Raw genomic sequence first — 16,988 nt, forward strand, 5'->3', positions numbered from 1 at the left:
TCAGTTCCAGTTCCAGCTCCAGCTCCGTCTGCCCTCCCCCCCCCGACCTCCCCGTCTGTCCGCCTCTGCCCTAATTCTACCGCGAGTGACTTCCATCCTCTCCTCTCCTCTCCTCTCGCTGCTCCAGGTCATCGCGGTGGTGGGGCAGCAGAACGTGGAGGGCAAGCGCATTCCCTTTGGCTTCAAGCACCGCACCCTGCCCCACTTCATCAAGGACGACTACGGCCCCGAGAGCAGGGGCTTTGTGGAGAACTCCTACCTGGCCGGGCTCACCCCCACAGAGTTCTTCTTCCACGCCATGGGGGGCCGAGAGGGTCTCATCGACACTGCCGTCAAAACCGCTGAGACCGGTAACTCTCTCCTTCTATCTCTCTTTCTACAATCTGAATAGTCTGAAGAATGTATAGTCTACGGATGGGTCTAAATAGGCAATAGACAATAGGTGCAGGAGTAGAGGCCATTTGGCCCTTCGAGCCAGCACCGCCATTCAATGTGATCACGGCTGATCATCCCCAATCAGTACCCCATTCCTGCCTTCTCCCCATATCCCCTGACTCCGCTATTTCTAAGAGCCCTATCTAGCTCTCCCTTGAAAGCATCCAGAGAACCGGCCTCCACCGCCCTCTAAGGCAGAGAATTCCACAGACTCACCACTCTCCGTGAGAAAAAGTGTTTCCTCGTCTCCGTTCTAAATGGCTTACTCCTTATTCTTAAACTGTGTGTGTGCGTGGCCCCTGGTTCTGGACTCCCCCCAACATCGGGAACACGTTTCCTGCCTCTAGCTTGTCCAAGCCCTTAATGTCTCGACCCGAAACATCACCCATTCCTTCTCTCCAGAGATGCTGCCTGTCACGCTGAGTTACTCCAGCATTTTGTGTCCATCTTCGGTTTTAAACCAGCATCTGCAGTTCCTTCCTACAAACCTGTACGTCTTTGGAGTGTGGGAGGAAACCAGAGCACCTGGAGAAATCCCCCACACGGTCACAGAGAGAACGTACAAACTCCGTACAGACAGCACCCGAGGTCAGGATTGAACCCGGATCTCTGGCGCTGTGAGGCAGCAGCTCTACCGCTGCGTCTCTTTGCTGTCCTCGTCTCCTTTCTGAAGGTTCGACCTTGTATTCTGAAAGGTCATAAAGGATAGTAGAATTGGGCCCTTCGGCCCATCAAGCCTACATAGCTTTTTTTGTATTTAAGTGCGCGGGTTGACCGGCGGTTGGTCGGCATGGACACGGTGGGCCGAAAGGCCTCGTTTCCGCGCCGTATCTCTGAATAGTAAACTGAGCACAGTGCTGATGGTGTGATCTCCCCTTTTCCCCCTCCCCTCCCCTCCCCCTGCCAGGTTACATCCAGCGGCGTCTGATCAAGTCCATGGAGTCGGTGATGGTGAAGTACGATGCCACAGTGCGCAACTCCATCAACCAGGTGATCCAGCTGCGTTACGGGGAGGACGGGCTGGCCGGGGAGAGCGTGGAGTTCCAGAGCCTGGCCTCCGTCAAACCTTCCAACAAGACCTTCGAGAAGAAGTAAGCAACCTCTCGCCTTTCTGCCCTGGGCCGACCGCCTCCACTGTCGGGAGTGGGGCCCAGCACAAATTGGAGGAGCAGCGCCTCATATTTCACTTGGTCATCACCAACGATCCTATAGCGAGCAAGATAGGTCACTGGACGAAAAGGATGTAGTACGGTCATGGGTAATTTCCGGCCCCATTTTGGTAACCGGCGCACGTCTCCGCACCAAAGATCCCATAGGATACTAGCGCGGAGACGGAAGCTGGTTACGGAAACATCCTCGTAAAAATAAAAGTTATTTGGGAAAAATCTTCTCATTTTCAGAATTTTAATTTATATATTAACACAAACTGTTCCCCCGCAACGTTGATTACACTGCGAGTCGGGTGGGGTCCGGTTACTGAAATGGATGAAAAAAAGGCCCACGTTCTGCTCTGTTGCGTTGAGTACTACACGACAGCCCATTGCATGTAGCAGGAGTGGTCTATCTTGCTCCGCTATAGGATCTTTGTTGGGCAGTGTACACCCCAGCGGTATGAACATTGACTGCTCTAACTGCAGATAGCCCTTGCTTTCCCTCTCTCTCTCTCCATCCCCTTCCCAGTTCCCCCCCAACAGTCTTTAAGAAGGAACTGCAGATCTGAAGAAGGGTTTCGGCCTGAAACGTTGCCTATTTCCTTCGCTCCGTGGATGCTGCTGCACCCGGCCCGATGAGTTTCTCCAGCACCTTTTGTCCGTTCCCCCAACAGTCTTAATGTCTCCGACGATGTTCTATCTTTGTCCCCCCTGGAGAAACTCAGCAGGTGAGGAGGCAGCATCTATGGAGCGAAGGAATAGGTGACGTTTCGGGTCGAGACCCGAAACGTCACCTATTCCTTCGCTCCATAGATGCTGCCGCCTCACCCGCTGAGTTTCTCCAGCATTTTTGTCCACCTTGTCTTTCTGCTGGTACACAAAATTGCTGGAGAAACTCAGCGGGTGCAGCAGCATCTATGGAGCGAAGAAAATAGGCGACGTTTCGGGCCGAACCCCTTCTTCAGAGTGCCGACTGGTTAGCACGCAACGAAAAAGCTTTTCACTGCACCTCGCTACACGTGAACTGAGAGCTGGGCCGGGCCTCTCACCTCTCACCTCTCCCCTCTCTGCCTGTACTCCAGGTTCAAGCTGGAGTACACCAGTGAGCGGAATCTGCGCCGCTCGCTGCAGGAGGACATCGTCAAGGAGATCCTCAGCAACGCAGCCGTGCAGAACGAGCTGGAGGTGGAGTTCGACAGGATGCGGGAGGATCGCGAGGTGCTGAGAGCCGTCTTCCCCACGGGCGACAGCAAGGTAGGGTGGTCTCACCCCCCCCCCCCCCCCCCCCCAGCCCCCCCTCCTTTATTTCTGGCCGCTCTTCTAAACAACCCCCCCCCCCCCCCCCCTGGCCCCAGCAAGGTAGGGTTTTTTTTTACAAATCATTTGCTTTGTAGATCCACCTTGCTACCATATCTCCCTCCCTCCTGTAGCCCCATCTTGTTGACTCTGAATGGGGATGTGACTGGTGTGGGCTGGGTGGGGTAGGTAGATTAGAAACATAGTATCATAGAAAATAGGTGCAGGAGTCGAGGCCATTCGGCCCTTCGAGCCTGCACCATTCGCCATTCAATATGATCACGGCTGATCATCCAACTCAGTATCCCGTCCCTGCCTTCTCTCCAAACCCCCTGATCCCTTTAGCCACAAGGGCCACATCTAACTCCCTCTTAAATATAGCCAATGAACTGTGTGGCCTCAACTACCTTCTGTGTCAGAGAGTTCCACAGATTCACCACTCTCTGTGTAAAAAAAAAAAAATGATTTTCTCACAACTGACCTCTCCTCTTTCCCCCCCTCCCTCTTTTTTTTTCCGCTTCCCTCTCATTCCCTCCCCTCTCCCCCCCCCCCCCCCCCTGTACTCACTGCTTTAAAATCTCTCTCTCTCTCCCTCCTCCTCTCTCCCCTCCCCACCCCACCCCGCGCGTCTCCAGGTGGTGCTCCCCTGCAACTTGCTGCGGATGATCTGGAACGCCCAGAAAATCTTCCACATCAACGCCCGGACGGCCACGGACCTGCACCCCATCCGTGTGATCGAAGGTCAGTCCCTGCCACTGCCCCCGGGTATTGTTCCCACGGCACAGGCCGCTCCAACCCCACTCATGCACTAGTTTGTTGGTCCTTCAAAATATTCCAGATGGAATTTAAACTGGAGGTGGCACCTCATGGTGGTACCCCATCCCCCCCCCCCCTTCTCTCTCTCCTCCCCCCCCCCCTCTCTCCTCCCCTCCCCCACCCCTCTCTCCTCTCTTCCCCCCCCACCACCCCTCTCTCTCCTCCCACCCCCTTCCCTCTCTCCCCCCTCCCCCACCCCCCTTCCCTCTCTCACTCCGCACCCTTCCCCCTACCCCTCTGTCCCTCTTCCACCTCTCCCCCACCCCCTTCCCTCCCTCCCTCCCCCCTTCCCTCTCTCTCTCCCTCCCCCCCCCCCCCCCTCTTCCACCCCCTCCCCCTAGCCCCATTCTCCCCTCCCTCCCCAACACCTCCCCCCCCTCCCCATCCCTCCCCTCCCCCATCCCTCTCCTCCCCCGCACCCCCCCCTGGGGTCCTGGTAAAGTCACACAGCGCTGCAGCAAACTCAGCGGAAGTACACAAAAAAAGCTGGAGAAACTCAGCGGGTGCGGCAGCTTCTATGGAGCGAAGGAAATAGGCGACGTTTCGGGAACAACACACGCTAACACTATCCCACACACGCTAACACAATCCCACACACGCTAACACTATCCCACACACGCTAACACAGTCCCACACACGCTAACACAGTCCCACACACGCTAACACTTTCCCACACACGCTAACACTATCCCACACACGCTAACACTATCCCACACACGCTAACACTGTCCCACACACGCTAACACTGTCCCACACACGCTAACACTATCCCACACACGCTAACACATCCCACACACGCTAACACTATCCCACACACGCTAACACTGTCCCACACACGCTAACACAGTCCCACACACGCTAACACTGTCCCACACACGCTAACACTATCCCACACACGCTAACACTATCCCACACACGCTAACACTATCCCACACACGCTAACACTATCCCACACACGCTAACACTATCCCACACACGCTAACACTATCCCACACACGCTAACACTATCCCACACACGCTAACACTATCCCACACACGCTAACACTGTCCCACACGCTAACACACTCGGTTTCGACAATTTACAATTTTTATCCAAGCCAATTAGCCTCAAACCCGCACCTCTTTGGAGTGCGGGGGGAAACTGGAGAAACCCCACGCAGGTCATGGGGAGAACGTGCAAACTCCGCGCAGACAGCACCCGTAGATGGGATGGAACCCGGGTCTCTGGTGCTGTGAGGCAGCAGCTCCACCCGCTGCGCCACCCAGCTCCCAGAGTTGTTGTTCTTGCTTTGTGTCGATGGGTGGGGGGTGGGGTGGGGTGTGACCAAGGCGGTCCTGGTTTGGGCTAGCAGGGGGGGGGGGGGGGGGGGGGGGGGGGGGATGCGGGCGGGCTGAAGGGCTGCCTGCAGACTGCGCTGTTTTGCCGCCCGCAGGCGGGAAGGAGCTGAGCAAGAAGCTGGTGATCGTGAACGGCGAGGACCCGCTGAGCCGCCAGGCCCAGGAGAATGCCACGCTGCTCTTCAACATCCACCTCCGCTCCACCCTCTGTAGCCGCCGCATGACAGAGGAGTTCCGTCTCAGCGGCGAGGCCTTCGAGTGGCTGCTGGGAGAAATAGAGGCCAAGTTCAACCAGTCTATCGTAAGTACTTTCCCCCCGTCTGCTCTCCTCCCCCCCCCCACTATCCTCCCCCCCCACCCTCGTCGTCTGCTCTCCTCGCCCCCCAGAGTTTTTTGTTCTCCACTATCCCCTCTCCTCCCCTCTCCACTATCCTCTCCTCCCCTCTCCACTACTATCCTCTCCTCCCCCTCTCCACTATCCTCTCCTCCCCCCGTCCACTATCCTCTCCTCCCCTCGTCCCTCTGATCCTCCAGTCCCCAGGAGAATGCCACTATCCTCTCCTCCCCCTCCACTATCCTCTCCTCCCCCCTCCACTATCCTCTCCTCCCCCTTCTCCACTATCCAGTCTCAACCCCCTCCACTATCCTAAGCCTCCCCCCTCCACTATCCTCTCCTCCCCCCTCCACTATCCTCCCCTCCCCCCTCCACTATCCTGCTCTCCTCCCCCCTCCACTATCCTCTCCTCCCCCCTCCACTATCCTCTCCTCCCCCTCCACTATCCTCTCCTCCCCCCCCCCACTATCCTCTCCTCCCCCCTCCACTATCCTCTCCTCCCCCCTCCACTATCCTCTCCTCCCCCCTCCACTATCCTCTCCCTCTCCCCCCCCCCTCCCCCTCCACTATCCTCTCCTCCCCCCTCCACTATCCTCTCCTCCCCCCTCCATCACTATCCTCTACTCCCCCCCCCCCTCCACTATCCTCTCCCCCCCCCCCCCCTCCACTATCCTGTCCTTCCCCCCTCCACTATCCTCCCCCCCCCTCGTCTGCTCTCCTCTCCCCCCTCCACTATCCTCTCCCCTCACCATCTGCCCTCCCTCCCTCTACATTCCCTCCTCGTTCCTCATCCCTCCATCCCTCCCATCTCTGCGTCTCCTCTCCCCTCCTCCCCCCTCTGTCTGCCTTCCTTCCCATCCCCTATCTTCTCCATCAGCACTCCCTCCCCCACCTTCATTTGCCCTCCTCCTCACTCCTCCAGGTCCCCTATCTCCCCCCCCCCCCATTCCCCCCCCCCCCCCTCTCTCTCTCTCTCCCCCCCCCCCCTCCATCTCTCCCTCCCCCCCCATTGTGGTCCTGCCTGCCAGTGCTGCCTTGTCGGTGTGTGTGCGGTGCGTGTGTGTGTGCGTGTGTGGAGTGAGCTCACCTTGCCCCCTCCCCCTGTGCCAGGCCCACCCCGGGGAGATGGTGGGGGCTTTGGCCGCCCAGTCGCTGGGCGAGCCCGCCACCCAGATGACCCTCAACACCTTCCACTACGCCGGCGTCTCGGCCAAGAACGTCACGCTGGGCGTGCCGCGTCTCAAGGAGCTGATCAACATCTCCAAGAAGCCCAAGACCCCGTCGCTGACAGTCTTCCTGCTGGGTCAGTCGGCCAGGGACGCAGAGAGAGCCAAGGTGGGTGTTGGTGTGGGGGAGAGGGTGGGAGGGGAAGTCGACCACTGGGACACTGAGGAGAACACTCTCCATTTCAGTTCCGACATGTATTTGTTTAGTTTAGAGATACAGCGTGCAAACAGGCCCTTCGTCCCACCGAGTCCGTGCCGACCAGCGATCCCCGCACACACAAACACTAGGGCCAACTTTGCACTTACACCAAGCCGATTAGTTCACAAACCTTATGTGTTTAAGAAGGAACTGTGCTGCTGGAAAATCGAAGGTAGATAAAAATGCTGGAGAAACTCAGCGGGTGCAGCAGCATCTATGGAGCGAAGGAAATAGGCCGAAACCCTTCTTCAGACTGAACCTGTACGTCAGGGACTCGGTGGGCCGAAGGGCCAGCTTCTCGACCCAAAACGTCACCCATTCCTTCTCTCCGTAGATGCTGCCTCACCCGCTGAGTTCCTCCAGCATTTTGTGATTTTGTTTTTTAATCCAGCATCTGCGGTTCTTTCTCACTGGCCGGTTTAACCCTTCTCTTGCCGTGCCCGTTGCAGGACATCCTGTGCCGGCTGGAGCACACCACGCTGCGGAAGGTGACGGCCAACACTGCCATCTACTACGACCCGGACCCCCAGAACACGGTGGTGTCCGAGGACCAGGAGTGGGTCAACGTGTACTACGAGATGCCCGACTTTGACGTGACCCGCATCTCCCCCTGGCTGCTGCGTATCGAGCTGGACCGCAAACACATGACCGACCGCAAACTCACCATGGAGCAGATCGCAGAGAAGATCAACGCCGGTGAGACGGGGGGGCCCAAGGTGGGGGGGGGGGGGGGGGACGTGTGTGGATGGGGCATGTTGGGGGCCTGTTTCCAGATTCAAGATTCAGAGAGTTTATTGTCATGTGTCCCACATAGGACAATGAAATTCTTGCTTTGCTTCAGCACAACAGAACATAGTAGGCATGAATACAGAACAGATCAGTGTGTCCATATACCATTATATAAACATATACACACATGAATAAATAAGATTAATGTTTAAGAAGGAACTGCAGATGCTGGAGAATCGAAGGTTACACAAAAAAGCTGGAGAAACTCAGCGGGTGCAGCAGCATCTATAGAGCGAAGGAAATAGGCAACGTTTCGGGCCGAAACCCTTCTTCAGACTTCAGTCTGAAGAAGGGTTTCGGCCCGAAACGTTGCCTATTTCCTTCACTCTATAGATGCTGCTGCATCCGCTGAGTTTCTCCAGCTTTTTTGAATAAATAAGCTGATGAAGTACAAATAACAGATAATGGACTATTAATGAACTATTCACAGTTTTAAGGATAAGAGGGAAATCTTTTAGGACCGAGGTGAGAAAATAATTTTTCACACAGAGAGTGGTGAATTTGTGGAACTCTCTGCCACAGAAGGTAGTTGAGGCCACACAGTTCATTGGCTATATTTAAGAGGGAGTTAGATGTGGCCCTTGTGGCTAAAGGGATCAGGGGGTATGGAGAGAAGGCAGGGATGGGATACTGAGTTGGATGATCAGTCATGATCATATTGAATGGCGAATGGTGCAGGCTCCTGCACCTATTTTCTATATTTCTATAACAACCAGAAGGGGCGACCTACCTGCAGAGCGAGCTCGCGGGTGGGGGCCAGGGCCAGCGCCTGCGTCTCCTTCAGCTCCACGTCCAACTGCTGCAAGATGGAGATGGCAAACGTGGCCGTCTTGCCCGTCCCAGACTGAGCCTGGGCAAGTTCAGAGTTTTGTCCGAGCCAAGTTTAATAGCCTGATGGCTGTGGGGAAGTAGCTATTCCTGAACCTGGACGTTGCAGTCTTCAGGCTCCTGTACCTTCTGCCTGAAGGTAGCGGGGAGATGAGTGTGTGGCCAGGATGGTGTGTGGGTCTTTGATGATACTGCCAGCCTTTTTGAGGCAGCGACTGCGATACATCCCCTCGATGGAAGGAATGTCAGAGCCGATGATGGACTGGGCAGTGTTTACTACTTTTTGTAGTCCTTTTCCGCTCCAGGGCGCTCTCTGTGTCTCTGTCGTTGGTGGTGGTGGTGGTCTGCTCGCTGGGCATGGGGGGGTTTAAGGGACCACCTCTAACACTCCTCTTCCCCGCAGGTTTTGGCGATGATCTGAACTGTATCTTCAACGACGACAATGCAGAGAAACTGGTCCTGAGGATCCGCATCATGAACAGCGACGAGAACAAGTTCCAGGAGGTGAGGGAGTGCGTGAGGGGGGGGGCCTTCAATCTCTGACCCCCCCAGGAGTGTGTGTGACCCAAGCTGGCTGCTCCTTGCCCTCTGCCTGCACTTCACCCCCACTATCCCCATCTTTCGACACCCTGTGTGTAGGAGAGAGGGCCGAAGATGTCTTAAAAGAACACCCTTTAATTCTGAGGCTGTGCCCTCTGGTCCTAGACTTTCCCACTAGTGGAAACATCCTCTCCACATCCACTCTATCCAGGCCTTTCATTATTCTGTACGTTTCAATGAGGCCCTTCATTCTTCTAAACTCCAGCGAGTACAGGCCCAGTGCCGACAAACGCTCATCATAGGTTAGTTAACCCACTCATTCCTGGGATCGCCCTTGTAAAACCTCCTCTGGACCCTCTCCAGAGCCGGCACATCCTTCCTCGGACAAGGTGCCCAAAATGGCTGATAGTTGACACGGTGCCCAAAATGGCTGACAATTGGCGTGGTTCCCAAAATGGCTGACAGTTGACATGGTCCCCAAAATGGTTGACAGTTGCTGTGGTTCCCAAAATGGTTGACAATTGACATGGTTCCCAAAATGGCTGACAGTTGACGTGGTTCCCAAAATGGCTGACAGTTGACATGGTTCCCAAAATGTCTGACAATATTTCCCGTTGCCTTGCAGCAAGAGGAGGAGGTGGTTGACAAGATGGATGATGATGTCTTCCTGCGCTGTATCGAGTCGAACATGCTGACAGACATGACACTACAGGGAATCGAACAGATCAGCAAGGTGAGCACGGGGACAGCGTGAGCACCCGTCGGGGAACTTAGAAACATGGACAATAGGTGCAGGAGTAGAGGCCATTCGGCCCTTCGAGTCAGCACCGCCGTTCAATATGATTATGGCTGATCATCCACAATCAGTACCCCGTTCCTGCCTTTCTCCCCCACATCCCTTGATTCCGTTAGCCCTAAGAGCTAAATCCAACTCTCTCTTGAAAACATCCAGCGAACCGGCCTCCACCACCTTCTGCAGCAGAGAATTCAACAGATTCACACCTCTCTGGGTGAAAAGGTTTTTCCTCGTCACAGTCCTGAATGGCATGAACTTGATGAGCCGAAGGGTCAGTTTCCATCGAAGATGGACACAAAATACTGGAGTAACTCAGCGGGACAAGCAGCATCTCTGGAGAGAAGGAATGGGTGGCGTTTCGGATCGAGACCATCATCACCCATTCCTTCTCTCCAGAGATGTTGCCTGATCCACTGAGTTACTCCAGCATTTAGTGTCTGTCTGCAGTTTGTTCCCACACATTAAGCAGCAAAGCTGACCTTGTCCCCCTGCCTGTCTCTCTCACTCTCGCTCTCACTCTCTCCCTCCCTCTCTCCGCAGGTGTACATGCACCTCCCGCAGACGGACAACAAGAAGAAGATCATCATCACGGAGGAGGGGGAGTTCAAGGCGCTGCAGGAGTGGATCCTGGAGACGGACGGGGTCAGCCTGATGAGGGTGCTGAGTGAGAAGGACGTGGACCCAGTGCGGACCACCTCCAACGACATCGTGGAGATCTTCACGGTAATGTAGCCAGCACAGGCCACTCACCTCCACTCACTCCTTCTACACCTACACCATCACGCTGCCTCGGCAAGCACAGGCCACTCACCTCCACACCATGCTGCTTCGGCAAGGCCAGCAGCTCAAGCACGGACCACCCACCTCCGCTCACTCACTCACATCTACACCATGCTGGAAGAGGGTGCCCGGGTTGGGGTGGGTGCTGGCGTTTTAGGTTGGATACCGGGGAAGTGGTGCCCAGACTGGAGGAGGGTGCTGAGGTTGGAGTGGGTGCTGGGTGCCCGGGTTGTGTTGGGTGCCCAGATGATGCTGGGTGGTGAGTACTGATCTGTACTGAGGTTCTAACCTTCTACTCTCTCTCCTCCCTCCCCCTCTCCTCTCTCCTCCCTCCCTCCCTCCTCCCTCCCTCTCTCTCCCTCCCCTCCCTCCCTCTCTCCTCCTCCCCTCTCCCTCCCTCCTCCCTCCCTCCCTCTCTCCTCCCTCTCCCCTCCCCTCTCCTCCTCCCTCTCTCCCCCTCCCTCCCTCTCTCCCTCCCTCTCCTCACTCTCTCCCCCTCCCTCTCTCCTCTCTCCCTCCCTCTAACTCCTTCTCTCCCTCCCTCTCTCTCCTCCCTCCCCCTCCCTCCTCTCCTCCCCCTCTCCTCCCTCCCCTCTCTCCTCCCTCCCCTCTCCTCCCTCTCTCTCCTCCTCCCTCCTCCCTCCCTCTCCCTCCCCTCTCCTCCCTCCTCTCCCCCCTCTCCCTCTCCTCCCTCCCTCCATCCCTCTCCTCCTCCCTCTCTCCTCCCTCCCTCCTCCTCCCCTCCCTCCCCCTCTCCTCCTCTCCCCTCTCTCCTCCCTCCCTCTCTCCCTCCCTCCCTCTCCTCTCCCTCCCCTCCCCTCTCCCTCCCTCCTTCCCTCTCCCCTCCCTCCCTCCCCCTCCCTCTCTCGTCTCCCCTTTCTGTCCCTCCTCCCTCTCTCCCTCCCTCTCCCTCCCTCCCTCTCGTCTCCCCCTCCCCTCCCTCTCTCCTCCCTCCCCCTCCCTCCCCTCTCCTGTGCTACAGGTGCTGGGCATCGAGGCAGTACGCAAGGCCCTGGAGCGGGAACTCTACCACGTCATCTCCTTCGACGGTTCCTATGTCAACTACCGCCACCTGTCGCTACTGTGCGACACCATGACGTGCCGCGGGCATCTGATGGCCATCACCCGGCACGGGGTCAACCGACAGGACACCGGGCCCCTCATGAAGTGCTCCTTCGAGGAAACGGTAGGCCCCCTCTCTGCCCCACAGAAGACAGACACAAAAATGCTGGAGTAACAGGCAGCATCTCTGGAGAGAAACATAGAAACATAGAAATTAGGTGCAGGAGTAGAGGCCATTCGGCCCTTCGAGCCTGCACCATTCGCCATTCAATATGATCATGGCTGATCATCCAACTCAGTATCCCGTACCTGCCTTCTCTCCATACCTTCTGATCCCCTTGGCCACAAGGGCCACATCTAACTCCCTCTTAAATATAGCCAATGAACTGTGGCCTCAACTACCCTCTGTGGCAGAGAGTTCCAGAGATTCACCACTCTCTGTGTGAAAAAAGTTCTCCTCATCTCGGTTTTAAAGGATTTCCCCCTTATCCTTAAGCTGTGACCCCTTGTCCTGGACTTCCCCAACATCGGGAACAATCTTCCTGCATCTAGCCTGTCCAACCCCTTAAGAATTTTGTAAGTTTGTAAGTAAGAAGGAATGGGGTCGAGACTGGCTGAGACATTGCTCCTGTTTTTAGTGCTTTTAATGTCTTTTAATTTTTACTGTTTTACAGTCCTTTGTTTTACGGTTTTTAATGGTTTGTAATAACTTCTTGTCCATGAGTTCTCATGTACAGCACTTTGTGGCAACTACAGTTGTTTAAAGTGCTTTATAAATAAAGTTATTCTTATTATTATCAGACTGCTGTGGGATAAGGGATAATGATGTAGAGAGATAAAGAACAACGAAAGATATGCCAAAAAGTAACGATGGCAAAGGAAACAGGGGGGCAGAATCCGGCCATTCGGCCCATCAAGTCTACTCCGCCATTCAATCATGGCTGATCTATCTCTCCCTCCTAACCCCATTCATAGAAACATAGAAATCAGGTGCAGGAGTAGGCCATTCGGCCCTTCGAGCCTGCACCGCCATTCAATATGATCATGGCTGATCATCCAACTCCGTATCCCGTACCTGCCTTCTCTCCATACCCCCTGATCCCTTTAGCCACAAGGGCCACATCTAACTCCCTCTTAAATATAGCCAATGAACTGTGGCCTCAACTACCCTTTATGGCAGAGAGTTCCAGAGATTCACCACTCTCTGTGTGAAAAAAGTTCTTCTCATCTCGGTTTTAAAGGATTTCCCCCTTATCCTTAAGCTGTGACCCCTTGTCCTGGATTCCCCTGCCTTCTCCCCATAACCTCCAACACCCATGCTGATCCTTCAAAAAAATCCTTTCACCCCTTCAAAATACCCACTGACTTGTGGCCTCCACCGCCGTCTGTGGCAAAGAATCCCACAGATTCACCGCCCTCTGGCTAAAGAAATCCCTCCTCATCTCCTTCCTGAAGGAACGTCCTTTAATTCAGAGGCTGTGCCCTCTGGTCCTAGACTCTCCCACTAGTGGAAACATACTCTCCACATCCGCTCTATCCTAACTGTCTAGCTTGCCAATTGGGACAGATGCAAGGAAGTGCAGATGCTGGTTTGCAGAAAGGACACAGAGTGCTGGAGTAACTAGCAGGTCAGGCAGCATCTGTGGAGAAAAGTGCTGGAGAAACTCAGCGGGTGCAGCAGCATCTATGGAGCGAAGGAAATAGGCAACGTTTCGGGCCGAAACCCAAAGGAAATAGGCAACGTTTCGGGCCGAAACCCAAAGGAAATAGGCTGGACAAAAATGCTGGAGTAACTCAGCGGGTGCAGCAGCATCTATAGAGCGAAGGAAATAGGTAACGTTTCGGGCCGAAACCCTTCGGGTTTCGACCCGAAACGTTGTCTATTTCCTTTGGGTTTCGGCCCGAAACGTTGCCTATTTCCTTTGGGTTTCGGCCCGAAACGTTGCCTATTTCCTTTGGGTTTCGGCCCGAAACGTTGCCTATTTCCTTTGGGTTTCGACCCGAAACGTTGCCTATTTCCTTCGCTCCATAGATGCTGCTGCACCCGCTGAGTTCCTCCAGCATTTTTGTCTACCTTTGATTTTCCAGCATCTGCAGTTCCTTCTTAAACGTCTGTGGAGAATGTGGACAGGTGAAGCTTCGAGCCCTGGTTTGTGTCCTCTCTTCCTTCCAGTAACCATCCCTCTCTCCCCCCCCCCCCCCCCCTCACCCCCCCCCCCTCACAGGTGGACGTGCTGATGGAGGCGTCTGCCCACGGTGAGATGGATCCCATGAAGGGGGTATCGGAGAACATCATGCTGGGACAGCTGGCCCCGGCTGGCACTGGGGCCTTTGACCTGCTGCTGGACGCCGAGAAATGCAAATACGGCATGGAGATCCCCACCAACATCGGTGGCATGGGAGTGGGGGGCCGTAAGTACAGGGGGGATCAGGGTGGGGGGGAGAGGATGGGGGGTGTGACGTACAGTGACCGGGAGGGGGAGATACAAGTAAGACTCATCAGGGAGGGGGCCCTTAGGAGAATGGGGGAGAGGGTGGCTTAGGGAGGCGATCTCGGGGATAGGGTGCACACTCACCTGGGGTGGGGGGGGAGGGTGGGGTGAAGTGCCAGACCGAGGGGGGGGGGTCTCGGTGAAAATGATGATTAAGAGGTCTTTAAAATGATGAGAGGGATAGACAGAGTTGATGTGGACAAGCTTTTCCCTTTGAGAATAGGGAAGATTCAAACACGAGGACATGACTTCAGAATTAAGGGACAGAAGTTTAGGGGTAATATGAGGGGGAACTTCTTTACGCAGAGAGTGGTAGCGGTGTGGAATGAGCTCCCAGTGGAAGTGGTGGAGGCAGGTTAATTGGTATCATTTAAAAATAAATTGGATAGGCATATGGATGAGAAGGGAATGGAGGGTTATGGTACGAGTGCAGGCAGGTGGGACTAAGGGGAAAAAAATTTGTTCGGCATGAACTTGTAGGGCCGAGATGGCCTGTTTCCGTGCTGTAATTGTTATATGGTTATACGGTTATAAGGTGCGGGGGGAGTGCCGGGACAGAGGGAGACTGGTGGGACCCAGCACCAAAGGTGTGGGGAGACTAACTGAAGGTGTGTGTGGGGAAGACTAACTGAAGGTGTGGGGGGGAGACTAACTGAAGGTGTGTGGGGGGGAGACTAACTGAAGGTGTGTGGGGGGGGAGACTAACTGAAGGTGTGTGGGGGGGGGAGACTAACTGAAGGTGTGTGGGGGGGACTAACTGAAGGTGTGTGGGGGGGGGGAGACTAACTGAAGGTGTGTGGGGGGGAGACTAACTGAAGGTGTGGGGGGGGGGGGAGACTAACTGAAGGTGTGTGGGGGGAGACTAACTGTAGGTGTGTGGGGGAGACTAACTGAAGGTGTGTGTGGGGGGGAGACTAACTGAAGTGTGTGTGGGGGGGGAGAGACTAACTGAAGGTGTGTGGGGGGGGAGACTAACTGAAGGTGTGTGGGGGAGACTAACTGAAGGTGTGTGTGGGGGGGGAGACTAACTGAAGGTGTGGGGGGGGAGACTAACTGAAGGTGTGTGGGGGGGGGAGACTAACTGTAGGTGTGTGTGGGGGGGAGACTAACTGAAGGTGTGTGGGGGGGGGAGACTAACTGAAGGTGTGTGGGGGGGGAGACTAACTGAAGGTGTGTGTGGGGGGAGACTAACTGAAGGTGTGTGTGGGGGAGACTAACTGAAGGTGTGTGTGGGGGGGGGGAGACTAACTGAAGGTGTGGGGGGGAGACTAACTGAAGGTGTGGGGGGGGGGGAGACTAACTGTAGGTGTGTGTGGGGGGGGAGACTAACTGAAGGTGTGTGGGGGGGGGAGACTAACTGTAGGTGTGTGGGGGAGACTAACTGAAGGTGTGTGTGGGGGGGGGACTAACTGAAGGTGTGTGGGGGGGGACTAACTGAAGGTGTGTGTGGGGGGGAGACTAACTGAAGGTGTGGGGGGGGGCGGAGACTAACTGAAGGTGTGGGGGGGGGGAGACTAACTGTAGGTGTGTGTGGGGGGGAGACTAACTGAAGGTGTGTGGGGGGGGGAGACTAACTGTAGGTGTGTGGGGGGGGGGACTACTGAAGGTGTGTGTGGGGGGGGGGAGACTAACTGAAGGTGTGTGGGGGGGAGACTAACTGAAGGTGTGGGGGGGGGGAGACTAACTGAAGGTGGGGGGGGAGACTAACTGAAGGTGTGTGGGGGGGGGGAGACTAACTGTAGGTGTGTGTGGGGGGGAGACTAACTGAAGGTGTGTGGGGGGGGGGAGACTAACTGTAGGTGTGTGGGGGGGGGGGACTAACTGAAGGTGTGTGTGGGGGGGGGAGACTAACTGAAGGTGTGTGGGGGGGAGACTAACTGAAGTGTGGGGGGGGGGAGACTAACTGAAGGTGTGGGGGGGGAGACTAACTGAAGGTGTGGGGGGGGGGGGGGAGACTAACTGAAGGTGTGTGTGGGGAGACTAACTATAGGTGTGGGGGGGGAGACTAACTGAAGGTGTGGGGGGGAGACTAACTATAGGTGTGTGTGGGGGGAGACTAACTGAAGGTGTGTGGGGGGGAGACTAACTATAGGTGTGTGTGGGGGGAGACTAACTGAAGGTGTGGGGGGGAGACTAACTATAGGTGTGTGTGGGGGGGGAGACTAACTGAAGGTGTGTGGGGGGGGAGACTAACTATAGGTGTTGGGGGGGAGACTAACTGAAGGTGTGGGGGGGGAGACTAACTATAGGTGTGTGTGGGGGGGAGACTAACTGAAGGTGTGTGGGGGGGGGACTAACTATAGGTGTGTGTGGGGGGAGACTAACTGAAGTGTGTGTGGGGGGAGACTAACTATAGGTGGTGGGGGGGGAGACTAACTGAAGGTGTGTGGGGGGGGAGACTAACTATAGGTGTGGGGGGGGAGACTACTATAGGTGTGGGGGGGGGGGGACTAACTGAAGGTGTGTGTGGGGGGAGACTAACTGAAGGGTGTGTGGGGGGGGGAGACTAACTGAAGGTGTGTGTGGGGGAGACTAACTGAAGGTGTGTGGGGGTGGGGAGACTAACTGAAGGTGTGTGGGGGGGGAGACTAACTGAAGGGTGTGGGGGGGGGGGGGGGGGACTAACTGAAGGTTGTGGGGGGGGAGACTAACTGAAGGTGTGTGTGTGGGGGGGAGACTAACTGAAGGTGTGGGGGGGGGGGGACTAACTGAAGGTGTGGGGGGGGGGGGAGACTAACTGAAGGTGTGGGGGGGGGGGACTAACTGAAGGTGTGTGGGGGAGACTAACTGAAGGTGTGTGTGGGGGGAGACTAACTGAAGGTGTGGGGGGGGGGAGACTAACTGAAGGTGTGTGTGGGGGGGGGAGACTAACTGAAGGTGTGTGGGGGGGAGACTAACTGAAGGTG

The 16,988-nt window shown here is 55.9% G+C and overlaps 1 protein-coding gene across 1 annotated transcript in view; it reads left to right on the forward strand.

Annotated features, from left to right (window-relative positions):
• Positions 1 to 16,988, forward strand: part of polr2a (RNA polymerase II subunit A) — a 49,510-nt gene that overhangs the window by 26,635 nt on the left and 5,887 nt on the right. Inside the window, 12 exon segments of the mRNA XM_055630726.1 lie at positions 128 to 350; positions 1,343 to 1,526; positions 2,669 to 2,840; positions 3,518 to 3,623; positions 5,132 to 5,337; positions 6,481 to 6,705; positions 7,245 to 7,491; positions 8,816 to 8,916; positions 9,578 to 9,685; positions 10,289 to 10,471; positions 11,511 to 11,714; positions 13,816 to 14,002. Of these exon segments, the coding sequence (XP_055486701.1) occupies positions 128 to 350; positions 1,343 to 1,526; positions 2,669 to 2,840; positions 3,518 to 3,623; positions 5,132 to 5,337; positions 6,481 to 6,705; positions 7,245 to 7,491; positions 8,816 to 8,916; positions 9,578 to 9,685; positions 10,289 to 10,471; positions 11,511 to 11,714; positions 13,816 to 14,002 (2,146 nt within the window).

The sequence above is a fragment of the Leucoraja erinacea genome, unplaced genomic scaffold (genome assembly GCF_028641065.1).
Source record: "Leucoraja erinacea ecotype New England unplaced genomic scaffold, Leri_hhj_1 Leri_51C, whole genome shotgun sequence".
In the NCBI taxonomy this organism is placed as follows: domain Eukaryota; kingdom Metazoa; phylum Chordata; class Chondrichthyes; order Rajiformes; family Rajidae; genus Leucoraja; species Leucoraja erinaceus.